Genomic DNA, 19,529 nt, shown 5'->3' on the forward strand with positions numbered 1-19,529 from the left:
CCTGCATTTTCTGCACACTCAGAAATAAAGGTACTAAACTGTCACTGGGGCAGTATCCCTTCTGTCACTGGGGTGGTACATCTCCTCAAAGGCATATCTCCATACCTTCCGTCAAGGAACACAACTGTACCATAATCCATTGAAATGATATTTTCTAAGTTGTATTGATTCCACACACCCTGTCTCGTCTCCAGGCTTTTATTTTAGTGTTCTGTTTTAAAACATTGTGTTAGGAAAAGGTACACATATGTACTTTTCACCTGGAACAAAATGTATTTAAGGTTCAGAATTGGATCTTAAAACCTTTTGAGGGTACATTTACATGGTTTGTACCTTGATTACTGGAAAATGTACCTGCATAGCACCTTTATTTCCAACAGTGTAATGTCTCTAAGTGGATGATGGGTACATGTAGTATAAATTCAGGTAGGTGGGATTGAATTGATTGAATCTCAGTCTTTGTAGCTTGGCTATGGGTGAATCGCAACTGGATCCCAAGCTCCAGCTCATTTGCATAAAGTTCTCTCAGAACAAGTGAGCAGCATGTGCATCAGCCATTTGATGTGTCAGTTGTCCTTCCCCAGAATACAGAATGCTATGACATGCTCTGTTTTGCGAATTATACAAAAACGTCTGCTATAAATGCATATAATTTCACTGTATGCCATAGATATGCTGTTTAAAATGTCAGCACCTCCAGCTTAAAAGACCTTCCTGCATTCCTGTGCAGACTTGATTCACTTAGAACTGACTGGCATTTGAAGATGCAGTACAAGATGTACCGGAGCAAATGACAGCAAGTGACTGAGTGTTACTCTCTTCTACTACAGTACACTAAAGCATTCACTGACAGTCTGACTGACATGCTTACAGGCAGATCAGCTGTGTTGAAACAGCAGGCTGATACACTGGCTATCATGCATACAGTCTGTCAGACGGGCAGAGCCACTGACGGATAGGAAATGCTCGGTTTTTAAGCACAGTGCCTGTGTGCGTGTAAATCTCTGGCAGAGACAATGACCCAGGGTGCACTTCGAGCTTTTCTGGACTGGAAAAGAGGAAGTGAGGTGGAAATAGGGAAGTAGCACAGGGGGTAAAATGGGGTCTGCCTCGGGGCAGAAAAAGCATACTTTAGCCATTAGTCTGACCTAAATGAATGGAACAGGGATGGCATTTTAGCCTAAAAGAGACCTGCTCCTGCGCAGAAAAGACTTCAGCTAACACATTTAATTAATCCGCTGCTCAAAGTACACCACAAACACTCAACACTGGAGGTGTTAATTTAACACTGCTGATCTGACGGTGTTAGGATGAGACGCAAGATCATCCCTGCAAACTGTTCGTTTGAGCAACTTTACACATTTTTGTGCCGTCGATTGAAATGTTGACAACCAATAGTAATATTATATGCTGATAGATTAGATGTTTATTGCTCAGTAAAACAAAATGGTATTTGAATCCTGATCATTCTTATAGTTGTACACAGAAATGTGAACCCAATCAAGTGACAAATCTTGTTGAGCTGACACATCCTCTACAAGGACTAAACTTAAAGCTACACTATGTAAGTCCAGGGGGATTTAGAGACCCTCCCTAACCCTAATCTGATGATTGCGAGTGCAGTGAAAGAATTTTCAAAGAGAACTTGATCCAAACTTGCTGAAGGATGTGTTTTCTGAGGACATTTTACTGTTATTTTCGTCATATCTTCGTTAGTATAATGTTAATTTTGCATTTGAGACCTAAACATTGCGTCTTTTTGAGTCTGTGCCTGTGATTTTAGTAGGTCATGATGTATGACTTTGTCCAAAACACTCCTGCAAAAACCAGTCCAATGCCTCAGATTCTTAAATTAATATTTAAGGCTTGCCGCAGTGCACAGGCATCTTATTTTATCATGTTTATTTTTTCTTTTTGACTCAGTCACTCAATATAAACAATATAACGCAGTACAGTTTTAAATATGGTATTTTTCTGCATATATTAGTCTACAATTTCTATTTATTTTCTATATACAGTTTCACATACTGGAAAAAATAGAACACAAAATATTAAATGTGCCATACATGTGCATATTTCAACATGTTTCATTCAGCAAATAAACAGTACCTACAAATAAACAGTAGAAGTGGGTTGCCTGTAGAGGATGTGTAATTATTTGAAGGAAATCATAGGAAATCAGCTAAACATGTCATTTGATAGTATGTTTGCATATGACTGTACAGTGCATAAATTTATTCGCTGTTCAATATCATTTGCATCCATTAACATAAAGAGCAGGACAGCAGTGAACTTAAAGCTACAGATTTACACTATTGTCCCCTTACTCCAATGTATTGGATCAGCCAAGACAAGTTCAGTTCTGAAGTTTGCTTCTTTAGCTTTGCAATGAAGCTATCAGGCTAATGTAGCTAAGAACTATTAGAAGTTTTTAGCGATTAATTAAGTTTTGTGCATGCCCAAATCATCACACGCTTGCCTCAAACCGCATTGGGGTTGCAATCTACAATCACTTCACAATATGACAAACTGTAAACATAAACAAAAGTATGAAAGATTTTCAGATTTTAAGATATTAATACTGTTTTAGTTGTTTGATGTACTTTTGTGTGTTTCTGTGGACAGCCTATGGCAGCATATTCCCAAATTTTTTTTAATTCAAAGGCAAATTAGAAAATGCTCACTCAGTTGTTTATTTATGTGTGGCAAGAAGGGCCTGCGTACGATTCTCCAGCTGGATGACCAGGGTCCTTTCTGTGTGGGGTCTGCATGTTGTCCCTGTGTCTGTGTGGCTTTTCTTTCCGCAGTCCAAAGACATGCAGTCAGGCGAATTGGAGATACTAAATTGCCCCTAGATGTTTGCGTGTCTGCCCTGTGAAGGACAGGCTGCCTGTCCAGCCTTCTGCCCAAATGACTGCTGGCTTAGGCTCCAGCACCTCCAATGACCCCAGAGGATAAGCGGATTTGAAGATAAATGAATTGTTCATTTACAATTGCATTTCCCATGTGAGTGTGCATTATTTAAGACATAATTAAAATTCAGATGCAAAGCATGTATTTGCATTTGCATTTCTGTATATAATGGCTGGAAAAACATAAATGAAAAAGTAAAATGCTTCTGAAATTTCATTTTTCTTGTCTTAACAGTCCCTTAACTCGACTCTGACTCAGTTCTGCCAAAATTAAAATGTTTTTGAAACCCAAACCTGTCCAGGCTGTATCCTGCCTTCTGGCCAATGACAGCTGGTATAGGCTCCAGCTCCCCACTGTGACCCAGAAGGATAAGCAGTTTAGGTAGTGTGTGTGTGTGTGTGTGTGTGTGTGTGTGTGTGTGTGTGTGTGTGTGTGTGTGTGTGTGTGTGTGTTAGTTAGTGATGCTGTGAACAGCTTTGGGCGGAGGCTCGCAGGACTGTCCGAGGAGTTGTTTATGAACTGTCCAAATAATCTTATTGGCATTATCTTGGCATTACTGGTAGACAGAATGTTCAGCGTGATGCCTGTGCTACCATTTGAGAATAATCTTTGTGCTAAGATGCTTTCAGGAAACAGTCTTGATTAGCTAAATCAGGTGTGTTGAGAGCAGTGAAGCATGTGCAGGGCAGTGTTCCTCTAGGACCAGGGCTTGGAAACACTGTTCTAACTCACAGTGGCCCTGCATCTCCTTAATAGGAATATCAAGTGTTGGCCATCCAGGTCCTCCTACAGTCCTGCAAGTCTCTGCCTGAAGCCGGCTACTCCCTTGGTGCAAGTGTAAAAACACATTTTTGCTTGTGACAGCCTTGAGCTCTTCTAGCTGATCAAGACTCACTTCCACACAAAGTGAATTTGGACAGAATTATTCTCAGCCTGGATGGTGAGTGTTAAAATGTCACTAGTAGCGGCTGCCAAAACATAAGCAGCACCAAATTTCAGAGTTTTTTTCCATGACTTCCTCTTAAAACCTGCCTCACACTAAAAAAACCCTCCCTATGCCTCACCCAAAGCTTTTGATTGATTGCAAACAGGGTTTCAAATAAATTTAAATCAAATTTTGGCATAGCTGAAGCGTGACGATGAGGAAATGCAATTGCAAATGGGCGACTGGTAAAGGCTGAAATATGCTGGCATAGATAACAGTAGGCCATAGAGTATCAGGAAGCACATAAGCAAGTCTTTTTAGGATTACCTAACAATTCCACATGGTTTGAGGATGTGATGGTTTGCATAAAGCTAAGCCAGTGACTATGGTGACTGTAAGCTTCCATTATTTGTTCGTTATTAACTTTTTCGCTCCAGTGCAAACTTAAGACACTAATCTTGGCTGACCCCCTACCTTTGAGATCATGGGAAATTCAATTTTTGGCTCAATTTTGATCAAATTTAATTCTATTGGTCCATTCATCATGAAATGTTCCCACAATGTAAAGGGAAGTTGGTGTTTTTAAATAGTGTAAAAAAAAAAGAACAGAGTTTAAGTTATGAGGTATATGACAGTGACGTTCTGCTTGACAGAACTCTTAGCCCACTTATTGAGAGCACAATGCTCCTCTGCTCATGACCAGGCATTAGCACTGGGGTAAGCTGCTTAATGCGGTCTGAGGAGGGGGCTCCTCTCCTGACCTCATCACCCTGATCACACAGCCTGCAGGAATAGATACAAACTACAACTTAGATATAGAGATGGCTCAAATATGTCAAAAATGACATGTTTTGTTGATTTTCTAAGTGAAAATAAGTTCACATGTCCTCTATAGAGAACATACTTCTGCACATTTTAATACACAATTCATGTTTATTTGCTGAATTTAACATATTTAACATAAAATGTGGCACACATATAAAAAGTTATATCTTAAGTTTAAATTTTTTTCAATATGTTACAATAAACAGAAATAGTGCACTACATAAGAAAAATGCCATATTAACTGCTCTGTAGAGGATGTGTACTTACTTTCATTTTAAAATCAACAACATGGGGCTCTGGAGTGGTGTAGCCATCTGGATGTTGGCCCTAATATCAGGAGATCGGGGGTTTGATCTCTGGTTATGCCACAACCATCCATGACTGGGAGCTCAAGAAAGTACAATTGGCTTCTCTCTGGGTGGGGGGATGGCCCCCTGTCTCCCCCCATCACCCAGCATTATGTCACCCTGTGCTAGCCTTCACCCTCCCAGCACTTTTGGTATTGTGTGATTGGGGGTCTGAAATTACAGAATCCTGTTCTATTAACTTGATCTAACTTTGATAGGAAACCCATTTTTCTTTTTCCTTTCAAGTTACAATTTCAAAGATATAAAGTTTAGTTACAATAATATGAAACTTTATACTGACTGAATGACTGAAACGTGACAAATGTACAACCCCAATTCCAATGAAGTTGGGACGTTGTGTAAAACATAAATAAAAACAGAATACGATGATTTACAAATCCTTTGCAACCTATATTCCACTGAATACACTACAAAGACAAGATATTTAATGTTCAAACGGATAAACTTTCTTGTTTTTTGCAAATATTCACTCATTTTGAATTTAATGTCTGTAACACATTCTAAAGAAGTTGGGACAGGGGCGTGTTTACCACTGTGTTACATCATCTTTCCTTTTAACAACACTCAATAAGCGTTTGGGAACTGAGGACAATAATTGTTGCTTTGTGGGTGGAATTCTTTCCCATTCTTGCTTGATGTACAACTTCAGTTGCTCAACAGTCTGGGGTCTCTGTTGCCGTATTTTGAGCTTCATAATGCACCACACATGGGAGACGGGTCTGGACTGCAGGCAGGCCAGTCTAGTACCCGCACTCTTTTACTACGAAGCCACGCTGTTGTAACACGTGCAGAATGTGGCTTGGCGTTGTCTTGCTGAAATAATCAGAGACGTCCCTGAAAAAGACTTGGATGGCAGCATATGTTGCTCCAAAACCTGTATGTACATTTCAGCATTAATGGGGCCTTCACAGATGTGCAAGTTACCCATGCCATGGGCACTAACACACCCCCACACCATCAGACATGCTGGCTTTTGAACTTTGCGCTGATAACAATCCGGACAATCCTTTTCCTCTTTGGCCCGGAGGACACGACGTCCATGATTTCCAAAAACAATTTGAAATGTGGACTTGTCAGACCACAGGACACTTTTCCAGTCATCCAGTCACTTTTGTCAGTCCATCTCAGATGAGCTCGGGCCAAGAGAAGCCGGCGGCGTTTCTGGGTGTTGTTGATATGTGGCTTTTGCTTTGCATAGCAGAGTTTTAACTTGCACTTGTAGATGGAGCGACGAACTGTGTTCACTGACAGTGGTTTTCTGAAGTGTTCCTGAGCCCATGTGGTAATATCCGTTACAGAATGATGTCGGTTTTTAATGCAGTGCCGCCTGAGGGATCAAAGGTCACGGGCATTCAATGATGATTTTCTGCCTTGCCGCTTACTTGCAAGTTTTCTCCAGATTCTCAAAATCTTTTAATGATATTATGGACTGTAGATGATGAAATCCCTAAATTCCTTGCAATTGCACATTGAGAAACGTTGTTCTTAAACTGTTGGACTGTTTGCTCACGCAGTTGTTCACATCCTTGCTTGTGAACAACTGAGCCTTTCAGGGATGCTGCCTTTATACCCAATCATGACACTCACCTGTTTACAATTAACCTGTTCACCTGTGGAATGTTCCAAACAGGTGTTTTTTGAGCATTCTTCAACTTTCCCAGTCTTTTGTTGCCCCTGTCCCAACTTCTTTGGAACGTTTTGCAGGCATCAAATTCAAAATGAGTGAATATTTGCAAAAAACAATAAAGTTTATCCGTTTGAACATTAAATATCTTGTCTTTGTAGTGTATTCAATTGAATATAGGTTGAAAAGGATTTGCAAATCATCATATTCTGTTTTTATTTATGTTTTACACAATGTCCCACCTTCATTGGAATTGGGGTTGTATGTGCTTCTGAAGAGTGGGACAGAGAGAGAGAGAGAGAGAGAGAGAGAGAGAGAGAAAGCGAGGAAAGAGAGAGAGAGAGAGGGAGAGAGGTAGAAAGAGGTGATATCAGGTAACTCATTGGCTATTCAGCACTAGGCAACTACTGAATTGAATGACACGCTAGAGAATCATGGGAGATAAAAAGGCAGCAAGGGGGACAAAAAAAAAGAAAGAGAGCAAAGAACAGTATGAAAAAGGCATAAAGAAAAAAGAGAGAAAGATAGAGCATACAATATTAACTGTGAGGGGAAAGGCTAAGAGTGCTTGACTCTCGTCCTGAACGGGTGCACTACAGAGCCAAAGTTTAAATATTAAATAATAAAATAGAGAGAGAGAGGGAGACTTGCTGATAAGACTAGAATTGCTGAGACAGCTTTTGACATTGGCAGGCACACAGATAGGCAGTGAGTTAGTCATTAGTTCTTTTTAACAGCATATACAGGGAAGACACAGCATGAGAGGATTCATACCCTGCACAGCCTGACTCACGGCTCACTGGCAGCCAGTCATTCTAAACCACAAAGCCAGGCTTTTGTATACAAGCGAATAAAAATCCTGAAGAATCGTAATGTTTTTGCAGTCATAATGAATTCACAGCACAAAATTCAGCTTCACACCACATACGCGCACACAGAGAAAAAAAATCAGTGATCAGTTAACACTTACCTCCTCCACAGAAATGGGTAGGATCACTCGACTGAAACAAAAAGAGAAAGAAATGAATATTACAAAGCAAGCACAAACAGGTCTTCACAATTATCACCAATTATCATCTCTCAGTGCCGTAAACTACACCAACCTCCTATCACGACCATCGTTATTATAACCTACTGGAACTGAAAATATAATTGCCATAACCTACACTACACCTCCACTATAACCATAACCAACACTACCCTCACCATCATTATTGCCATGATCATAACCTACACGACCCCTCCACTATAACCATAACCTACACACCCTCACCATCATTACCGCCATGACCATAACCTACACGACCCCTCCACTATAACCATAACCTACACACCCTCACCATCATTACCGCCATGATCATGACCTACACTACCCCTCCACTATAACCATAACCAACACCACCCTCACCATCATTACCACCATAATCATAACCTACACTACCCCTCCACTATAACCATAACCTACACTATCCTCACCATCATTACCACCATAATCATAACCTACACTACCCCTCCACTATAACCATAAACTACACTATCCTCACCATAATTACCACCATAATCATAACCTACACTACCCCTCCACTATAACCATAAACTACACTATCCTCACCATCATTACCGCCATGATCATGACCTACACTACCCCTCCACTATAACCATAACCAACACCACCCTCACCATCATTACCACCATAAATATAACTTACACTACCCCTCCACTATAACCACAACCACCACTACCCTCACCATCATTACCACCATAAATATAACCTACACTACCCCTCCACTATAACCACAACCACCACTACCCTCACCATCATTACCACCATAAATATAACCTACACTACCCCTCCACTATAACCTAACCTACACTACCCTCACCATCATTACCAGCACTATCCTCACCATCATTATCGCCATGATCATAACCTACACTACCCCTCCACTATAACCATAACCAACACACCTTCACCATCATTACCGCAACAATCATGACCTACACTACCCCTCCACTATAACCATAACCAACACACCCTCACCATCATTACCGCAACAATCATGACCTACACTACCCCTCCACTATAACCATAACCAACACACCCTCACCATCATTACCGCAACAATCATGACCTACACTACCCCTCCACTATAACCATAACCAACACCACCCTCACCATCATTACTGCCATAATCATAACCTACACTACCCCTCCACTATAATCATAACCTATACTATCCTCTCCATCGTTATCGGAATGATCAGAACCTACACTACCCCTTCAATATTACCATAACCTACACTACCCTCACCTTCATTACCACCATGATCATAACCTACACTACCCCTCCACTATAACCATAACCAACACCACCCTCACCATCATTATCGCCATAAATATAACCTACACTACCCCTCCACTATAACCATAACCAACACTATCCTCACCATCATTACCACCATGATCATAATCTACACTACACCTCCACTATAACCATAACCAACACCACCCTCACTGTCATTACCGCCATAATCATAACCTGCACTACCCCTCCACTATAACCATAACCAACACTACCTTCACCATCAGTACCGCCATAATCATAACCTGCACTACCCCTCCACTATAACCATAACCAACACCACCCTCACCGTCATTACCGCCATAATCATAACCTGCACTACCCCTCCACTATAACCATAACCAACACTACCTTCACCATCATTACCGCCATAATCATAACCTGCACTACCCCTCCACTATAACCATAACCAACACTACCTTCACCATCATTACCGCCATAATCATAACCTGCACTACCCCTCCACTATAACCATAACCAACACTACCTTCACCATCATTACCGCCATAATCATAACCTGCACTACCCCTCCACTATAATCATAACCTATACTATCCTCTCCATCATTATCGGAATGATCAGAACCTACACTACCCCTTCAATATTACCATAACCTACACTACCCTCACCATCATTACCACCATGATCATAACCTACACTACCCCTCCACTATAACCACAACCAACACCACCCTCACCATCATTACCACCATAAATTTAACCTACACTACCCCTCCACTATAACCATAACCAACACCACCCTCACCATCATTACCACCATAAATTTAACCTACACTACCCCTCCACTATAACCATAACCAACACCACCCTCACCATCATTACCACCATAAATTTAACCTACACTACCCCTCCACTATAACCATAACCAACACCACCCTCACCATCATTACCACCATAAATATAACCTACACTACCCCTCCACTATAACCATAACCAACACTACCCTCACCATCATTACCGCCATAATCATAACCTGCACTTCCCCTCCACTATAACCATAACCAACACTACCCTCACCATCATTACCGCCATGACCATAACCTACACTACCCCTCCACTATAACCACAACCAACACCACCCTCACCATCATTACCACCATAAATTTAACCTACACTACCCCTCCACTATAACCATAACCAACACCACCCTCACCATCATTACCACCATAAATTTAACCTACACTACCCCTCCACTATAACCATAACCAACACTATCCTCACCATCATTACCACCATGATCATAACCTACACTACCCCTCCACTATAACCATAACCAACACCACCCTCACCATCATTATCGCCATAAATATAACCTACACTACCCCTCCACTATAACCATCACCAACACTATCCTCACCATCATTACCACCATGATCATAATCTACACTACACCTCCACTATAACCATAACCAACACCACCCTCACCGTCATTACCGCCATAATCATAACCTGCACTACCCCTCCACTATAACCATAACCAACACTACCTTCACCATCATTACCGCCATAATCATAACCTGCACTACCCCTCCACTATAACCATAACCAACACCACCCTCACCGTCATTACCGCCATAATCATAACCTGCACTACCCCTCCACTATAACCATAACCAACACTACCTTCACCATCATTACCGCCATAATCATAACCTGCACTTCCCCTCCACTATAACCATAACCAACACTACCCTCACCATCATTACCGCCATGACCATAACCTACACTACCCCTCCACTATAACCACAACCAACACTACCCTCACCATCATTACTGGCATAATCATAACCTACACCTCCCCTCCACTATAACCATAACCAACACTATCCTCACCATCATTACCACCCTGATCATAACCTACACTACTTTTCCACTATAACCATAACCAACACTATCCTCACCATCATTACTGCCATAATTATAACCTACACTACCCCTCAACTATAACCATAAACAACACTATCCTCACCATCATTACCGCCATAATTATAACCTACACTACCCCTCAACTATAACCATATCCTACACTTCCCTCACCATCATTACCATAACAAACTCTACCGTTCCATCATTACCATCATTACCATAACTTACACTATCCTCACCATCATTACCTTAACCTGAACTTTCCTCACCATTACCATGACCTACACTACATTTTCATCTTTACCAACATTACCATAACTTATGCTATTCTCACCACCTTTACCATAACCCACTCTACCTTTCCATCATTGCCATTATTACTATACCCTACTCTACCATCACCATCATTACCATCATAAACATAACCTACACTACTCCTCCATTACCACAATCTATACAGCTTTTACCATAACATATACTATCACCAACATGATTACCATAGCCCACATCACCTTCGCCATCATTGCCATAACCTATGCAACACTTCCATCATTATAATCATTATCATAACTTGCACTATTGTGTCACTATCTCGTCACTATCATTGCCATAACTTACTTTACCCGTCTGTCAGTTCCATCATCACCAAAACCTACACTACTTTTCCATCATTACCATCATTATTATACCTTATCATAACCTACATTACACTCACTATCACTACCATAATCTATACAGCCTTTCCATCATTACCATCATTACCACAACTACACCACCCTCACCATCATTACCATAATCTACACTACCTTCACATCACCATCATTACCATCACCTACATGACCCTCACAATCGTTACCATCATTATCATAACCTACACGACCCTCATAATCAATACCATTGTTACTATAACCGACACTGCCCTTACCATCATTACCATAACTGGTAACATTTCCACATCACCATTATTACATCCTTACCATAACTTACACCAACCTCAACATCATTACTATAACTTAGACTAGCCTAATATTACTACTATAACCTAAATACCTTCAGGTCAAATGGCACCAGCCTGGACATGGGGCATTTGCATTTCTGGATATTTTACAGCAGAGATGCCTTCATATTTAGTGGAACCAGTAGCCTTTCAACTACATGGAAATAGCCAAGGTCGAAGAGATGCGTTCTGAGTATACTTCACCAGTATACTTTTAGCCCTACTAAGCACAAATTCCTCCTGCTACAGCACCATCACATTCTAATTACATTTTATTTCTGTTCCTAGTGTTTTGCTATTGTGGCCTTATTATAAAATGCATTCATGTGTAATAAGAAGAGCCAGCATTGTCACTTTAGTTTGCAAACACTGCCAAGCTCCCAATGAGACTTGACCATGAGTAAACAACCTAAATCTGAGTTGTGCTGATCAAATTATCAAACCTCCATCAGAGAATGAACTTTGCTGCCAGTTGAAGCTCAGATGCAGCTCTAGGTAGCAACTGTTGAGAGCAACTGGCTCTGCAGATTCTGGAGTTGAGTTGTTGTCTCATGGAAAACTATGAAAATTCCCAACAATTTATCGGCTAAATGTAAAATAAAAAAAATGTAGATGTTTGTAAAATCTTATGAAAATTTGCTATTTTATTGACTATAGTGTAAATCAGGGTTGCACAATATAATTGTTAGATACTGCAATGATGATATGATATGATAAATTATGAATAAAATAGTGGACAAAAGTATTGAGACACCTACACGTTACACCTACAGGAGATTTTATGACATCCCATTCTAGATCCATAGGCATTAATATGGAGTTGGTCCCCCATTGCAGCTATGCCAACCTTCTATAACAAGATTTTGGAGAGGGTATGTGGGAATTTTTGCTCATTCATCCAGAAGAGTATTTGTGAGGTCAGACATTGATGTTGGACAAGAGATCCTGGCTCGGAATCTCTGTTCTAGTTCATCCCAAAGGTGTTTGATGGCATTGAGGTCAGGGCTCTGTGAGGGCAAGTTCTTCCACATCAAACTCAGCCAGCCATGCCTTCAGGGATCTTGCTTTGTGCAATGGGGTTCAGTCATACTGGAACAGAAAAGGCTCTTCCCCAAATGGTTCCCACAAAGTTAAAAGTGTACAATTGTCTAAAATGTCTTGGTCTGCTGAAGCATTAAGGTTTCTCTTCACTGGAACTAAGGGATCCAGGCCAATTCCTGAAAAACAGCCCCACAGCATTATCCTTGCTCCACCAAACTTTACAGTTGGCACAGTACAGACAGGCAGGTAACGATCTACTGGCAGCCGCCAAATCCAGATCCAAATGACTGACAGATAGAGAAGTGTGATTCATTACTCCATGGGATATGTTTTCACTGCTCCAGAGTCCAGTGGCGGCGTGCTTTACTTGTATTCATCTGTTAGCAATGGGTGTGGCTGAAACACCTGAACTCAATTATTAGGAGATGTGTCCCAAAACTTTGGTCTAAACAGTGTATATGCAGGTTTGTTGTGACAACAGCCATTATTGTTTCAACTGTGGAAGAATAACAATCACTTCAAAACAAAAAAAAGTCTTCTGTGTAGTTAATCACTATGAATTAAATTAATTAAATTGTTAAATTATTAATTAAATGAATAATTTAAAAGCAGTTCATTTTGTTATAGCTATATGACTGGACAAAATAAACTTAAGCAGAATTATTAGAAGAATTCAGAATTAAAGAAGTATTTACTGCTTTCAATAATTCAGTAATATCTGAACCTAAACAGGAAAATCTTATGATTTCCATAGGGTGAATGGGTCTATATTCCAAGACAACTGAAATTGTAGACCTCCTGCATCTTGTTTCTTGTAACTGGAGCTTTCCACTTTGCTGTTGCTACATGTCGTTTACATTCATTTATATATCTACAGCTCTTGCGAGAGCACTGCCCAACAGAGTCTGCTGAATTATAGGTTTTTGAAGCTGTATTTTTGTGTGTTCTTTCTAATCGGCTTTATATCAGAGTGGTTAAGTCACTTTTTCATGGTAGAGTAAAAGCAGGTCTCACACTGTGTCTTGTAAATTCATTCATTCTCTCATCACAGCCCTTATTGTGTTCATCGCAGAAATGTACATTGTGACGACTATAAAAATACAATTCACGCACCCCATCCACCAAAGCAAAAATATGATTCCTGCATAAAAATCCTGTAGATGGAGGCCTTTCTAGAGATTCGGTTAACGTTCCTTTATGTATTTAACTGGGACAATACACAGTAATCAGCATCATTACTTCAAGATCTAAATGTACCAGATGTAGCTACATCTGCTGTCCCTGACCGGGTTGATCTCTCAAAATTTGAACGAGCCGTACTGCTGCCTTGGTGCTGTTTCTGAGTGGCAGCTGGCTGTAGCTCATTCTGTGCTGCCTGCATTTTTCATCAATACTCCTCAGAAGTAAGATGACACCAGCAGCTTCAGTGACTTTAGACTTCTAGCTCCGTCTTATAACACGAACGCTGCACTGTATTGCTTTTGTGGCTGCACTGTATACATGGCCAACCTACTGAGGTATGGTGTAGTGACTAGGTTGGTCAAGCTGAGCTGACCCCCACCACTCATACAGAGAAAGAACTAGTCTACAGGAGTCTAAAGACTGCAGGTGGTGTGATGTGCTGTTTCCTGTAAGCGGCTAACAGCAGAGTCACCTTGCCTGTCAGAGTGCCTGTATGCCCTGTATACAGACTAACGGTCACTACGGGAGATCCGGTGTCTTATCTGCTCTGCTCTGCTGCCATAACACCAAGGTCTCCTCCTGCATTAATAATGTCTCCCTGAATCGCAGTGTTTGGCTGCTTAAAGCAGGATTTACATATTGTTTTTCTGAAGAGCTGACGCAATTTACAAATGGTTCTTTTAGCTGCACATGATGTTTAGTTAGAGTGAAATTAAAGGTGTTGCATGTAAGATTTAACACGTTTTGGAGGGTATTATGCTACAGTCTGCCATATTTTCTTAGTCTAAACATAACAGATCCAGATAGATTGATCAATTAATATATAATAAGTAATTTTATTCAGGAGTGTCACACACTGTAGCACAGCAAATCCAATTAAGCAGAAATAATCATGATCTCTTTCTAGTGAAACACGCTGCTGCTCAATGTGACATATTGACGATAGCCATGTTATATAGTCAGAAAAGCATACCAGCAAAATTATTATCAGATGGATGGATGGAAGGGTGGATGGATGGATAGATAGCTTGCTTAGCCAGCTAACTTTAAGCCTAGTTTGATCAAACCCTGGCTTTTTTCCAGGGCAGATCATAAATAGCTCCAATCGGGTCCAAACTTCTGATCAATCGAGGACAGCCTTCTAACAGAGGTACAGCCCTCTGGTCCTTTTCGTGACACTTGTGGTGACAATTATTTTTAAGTATAGAAAACATAGCTACCAAGAATATAGAGCAATTATTTCTTCAATAAGCCCCAACATGGTTGTTGATGGGTCAGCATTGCTTTAATAAATGCTTTACTTTCTATGTATTTTCATAGACGTCTTCCTTCTTCTATGAAAAATAAGTTGTTCTACTCCCCCTCATGTTTCATCCAATTGGCTGTGTGTCATAAATGTCACACTTTCATGTGTGTGCACAAGTAGTATTGATTATGGCTTGAGTAACTAAACTTGTGTTAACAGAAAAAGTTGTTAACCACAGTTATAAAAGGCACTCTGTCTAAGCTGAACGTGGTTTGTGAGACGTCTCTGGGCATTACGCACCTCAGACTTGTTTAGTGTGTATATGCTTCTAAACAGTATATATGAATGGATTCATTGTCCCACTCTAAAATTATTGTCAAAGGTGGATATATATAATATACAAATTATTATTTTTTATAGACTGAAAAAACTTCTCAGCCATGTCTGCCATTCCTGATTTCCGTCTTGACTTGAACTCAACCACTGCAAAGTCTTGGTGTTTGGTTTTCTCTAGATTACAAATGCAGTAAAAATGAATAAGATGCAAACACTTTAGTGCAGGAACCAGCATTGCCTATACATCTGCTCTTCTGAAGTACAATACATACACTGAGATAATGACACAATAACATTAATGTATATAAATAAGTACTAAGGTAATTGGTGAGTATTGTTGCACTATGAAAGTGCTGTCCGACAAAGTGTATGTCTCTACTGGCGATGAAGCAGGTCACATTGACCCAGCACTAGAGGCCAGAGATTAATGTTTCACCTCAACACAAACAGACACTCTACGTGCACAAATAACAAAACAAAAAACATACAAACGCTGTGTTTTGTACAGCTGAGCATAACTTCAGTGACCTTGAACTGTAGCAAATTAACATAAGTTAGTAAGGAGGCATGAGTCAAGCTATGACATTTGGCTTCCGTGCATAATTTGGAGATTTGAGAGCTCTGCGTGAACGGCATTGTAAAGCCTGTTCCCAGCAGTGCATAATCAGGTACCATGGACAGCGCACACTGAAGGCCTGTGGGGAAAGAGCACTGGTGGCAATCACGAACTGTAGAGACGAAACTATGATTACATATCATCATTAAAATATCAATAACCGTCCACATCACTCTGCACGAGGCTTTTATCTCTCGCTCGTGACCTTTACGTCTACGCTGAAGGAAACAATGAAATAAAACCTCTGACGTTGGAGGGAACACGACAGCATTCGGGGTTTTTTTCCTTCCCCCACCCGTATTCGGGCAAACCCTGCCTATTCGCGCTCGGATTGGCTCGTAACGTCCCACCTCGTGCGCCAGGATTGGCTAGTAGTTCATATTCGCAAAAGCCCCGCCTAATATATGTCGACTAATCCGCTGATTGGTTAGCAGTATTCCTCCTCCTGCGCTAGGATTGGCTAGTAGTTCACACTCCTCTGCCAACCGATTATGAATGCAAGCTACTAGCCAATCCTAGCGCAGGAGGCAGAGGTTTGCCGGGATACGGGTGGGGGGAAAATAACGCATAGCCGTGTTAGTAAGCTGAGTGTAGCTTGAGGGCTGAATGATGGTCCCAGCTCAATGTGCTTCTCCTGAGTCATAGCTCACCCCCCCCCCCCCACACACCCCCCTAACGGTGGCAGGACGCCATGCATTCTCAAAAAATAGCCTGTAACGGTGTGTTTCAGAAGAAAAGCACAAAGAAATGGAGCACTAATGGCTCCAGTGCTGGTTGCTGGCAGGTGCCGGCGCCAGGCCTCTCACTATTACATAAGACTGAAGATGCCTCGGTTTGAGTGTTTCTTCTACATTTTTAAAATCATACCTGAGGTTTAGCGAAACCAACGCGAGACTCAAACGCGAGGAGTTTGATTACAGATTCGTTGATTTTGCCTCAGAAATGACCTTGATAAGGGAGCGCCTCCACTACTAAAGGCATTTGGGCTGAGATGCCGGTGTTCTAACAATTTGTCCTACCATCAAGCGGTCCTACTGGGCATGCGCGCATCATTAGTACAGCGTAGTAACTTAGCGTTTCAAACGTTTTCTTGTGTTTTGGATGTTAATTCAGCACAGACCCAGCTTAATGTGTACCTGATTGGACGATTTAGGCATGCATTATTCTTATAATGCTGTTACCGTGTTCTGATAGGCTGATTTAGACTATGAAAACCTACAGTTACTTACAGTTTAGTGTAGAGCGCTATTTATATAAAGGCGCTACTGTAGGATATACTGTAGGCAGATGTGGCCACACTGACTTCATTCTAGGCTAAACCGTTTAAACGTTGCACATACTAGTCTCAGCTGGAGCCTAACCCTCAGCTCGGGCTGCAACATGTAACGAAACGACCACTGCATCCCCAAAATTGCGCGAATTTAGGAAGGTAGCGTGTCGTTGAGGCTAAACTGGGATGGGTTCACCTTCACGGCCGCGCAGCATCAGCACTGCTGGAAAAGAGGACGGAGCCGACTCGCACCTCAGATGCTGCCTCAGATGTGGGCGAGTGCAGCGGATTAAACCCGGGAGAGCTCGAAAATAAGCCCTCATCCCCTCTAACGCACTAACACGGAGGAGAAACATTACAAATGAGGGTCTGACACACGGCGCCTGTGAACGGAGCCGGAGGGCGAGTTTGTCTCGGCTAAAACAGCCGAAGGCAAAAAAGGGTCACCTCACACCAGCAGGGTAGCGATACGAGTCAAGTTCACGGCGTCGCCATGGCCTCGCTCAGCCAAAGCCCCTCCGGAGCGCAGCATAAAATAAGGGGGAAAACAGGCCCACTTACTATTCTTTAATGAGCATTTTTCGCCGTTGTGTTGGTCAGATGATGGTGGTCGTGATCCTCGCGAGCGCAGTTCTCTCTCAGTTCCAGTCTCTCGCGCCTGAGCCTCTTCTATGTCATTCTAGGCGCCGTGTTTTTTTTTTTCTTTTTTTTTTCACCACTCGCTCCCTTCTCGATCAGGGCCGAGGGGGGCAGTCACCGGAGCCACAACCCCTGATGCCGTGACGTAGGCTGAGTGACGTCAAATGAGAGGACCGCTCGTCCGTTAGGCTATGTATTATTTTTCTCCACCCGTACTCTGACAAGCCCCGCCCCCCGCGGCTAGTCCAACTAGGGCTGAATCTCAAATAGCTCCCTGCTCCCTATGTAGTGCACTATGTAGGTCATGAAATAATATTCTCTACGCGCAAATGTGCTTCACATGTGGAAAAGAAAGCCAAATGTATATTCAGGCACTAGCTGCACGACTCACTATCAAACATTTAGAGCAGTGTTCCATTAAAGAAGCCACAGATTCAGGACTTGGGGCAGTGCACTTCATAGGATTGGCTACTGATGTGCTGTTCTCCCCACCCCACCCGTATTACTAAAAAACCCCGCCCCCAACGATAGCTGGTGAACGACTCTTGATGAGGAACTACTAGCCAATCCTAGCGCAGAGGGCGGGGCCTGTCGGAAAAGGAGAGATCCACTCTGATCGTGGTCACAGCTGATATTTTCGGAAACAGGGTGCCCCCACCCCCCGGTGACGCAATCACCGCTGGCATCCAGTTGGTTGACCAGTTTCCGGCAGAGCTGAACACGGACCGCGAGGCTCAGGAGTTACACATCTCCACCAGCAATAATCTGCCAGAAATTATGTAACACTAAAGCAAAGCTGGCCTCTATTTATAGCGCATCTGTAGCCAGCAGCATCCTCTTATTATTACTCAGTCATCTCTATCTTTTGCCAGGAGACCTAGACAAGCAGCGCATCTGTACGTGAAATGAAAGCTGTCATCACTTAAAGGTCAATTCCAAAAAAGTCCATTTTTAAATAGTTTTACGTAACTAAATGGCCAAGATGTAAACAAAGTCAATCAGTGTTGTTTGCTGTGAAAAGCTCCATTGCAGAGAAACGTCCTGAGGCAGCCCTGTTCACTGTGTTGGTTACAAGAACCAGACGAAGAGTTTAATGGCTCTAAAAGTTACCCTACAGAAAGTTATAACAGGAAATAGTTGTGAATTTGCTGCCTGATACCAGAGACATCATTTTGTGCTTTTAGTTTAAGATTTTTGGCCTAAAACATATTTTAAACTCCATTAATGGCGGAGCGGTACATGCAGGTAGTTGTTTACCAGTACTTCACCATCAACAGCACTCAGAAAACTCAGGTCCA

At 41.7% G+C, this 19,529-nt stretch overlaps 1 protein-coding gene across 1 annotated transcript in view; it reads right to left on the bottom strand.

Moving 5' to 3' along the window:
* The window catches only part of pitpnab (phosphatidylinositol transfer protein, alpha b), a 39,302-nt gene extending 20,913 nt beyond the window's left edge, over window positions 1–18,389 (bottom strand). Inside the window, exons 1-2 of the mRNA XM_017681893.2 lie at window positions 18,154–18,389; window positions 7,626–7,656 (exon numbers count right to left, since the gene is read on the bottom strand). Of these exons, the coding sequence (XP_017537382.1) occupies window positions 7,626–7,656; window positions 18,154–18,170 (48 nt within the window). The 5' untranslated portion in view covers window positions 18,171–18,389. The remainder of the gene's footprint in view (window positions 1–7,625; window positions 7,657–18,153) is intronic.
* Window positions 18,390–19,529: the final 1,140 nt, after the last annotated feature.

Source organism: Pygocentrus nattereri, chromosome 18, assembly GCF_015220715.1.
Source record: "Pygocentrus nattereri isolate fPygNat1 chromosome 18, fPygNat1.pri, whole genome shotgun sequence".
Lineage (NCBI taxonomy): Eukaryota > Metazoa > Chordata > Actinopteri > Characiformes > Serrasalmidae > Pygocentrus > Pygocentrus nattereri.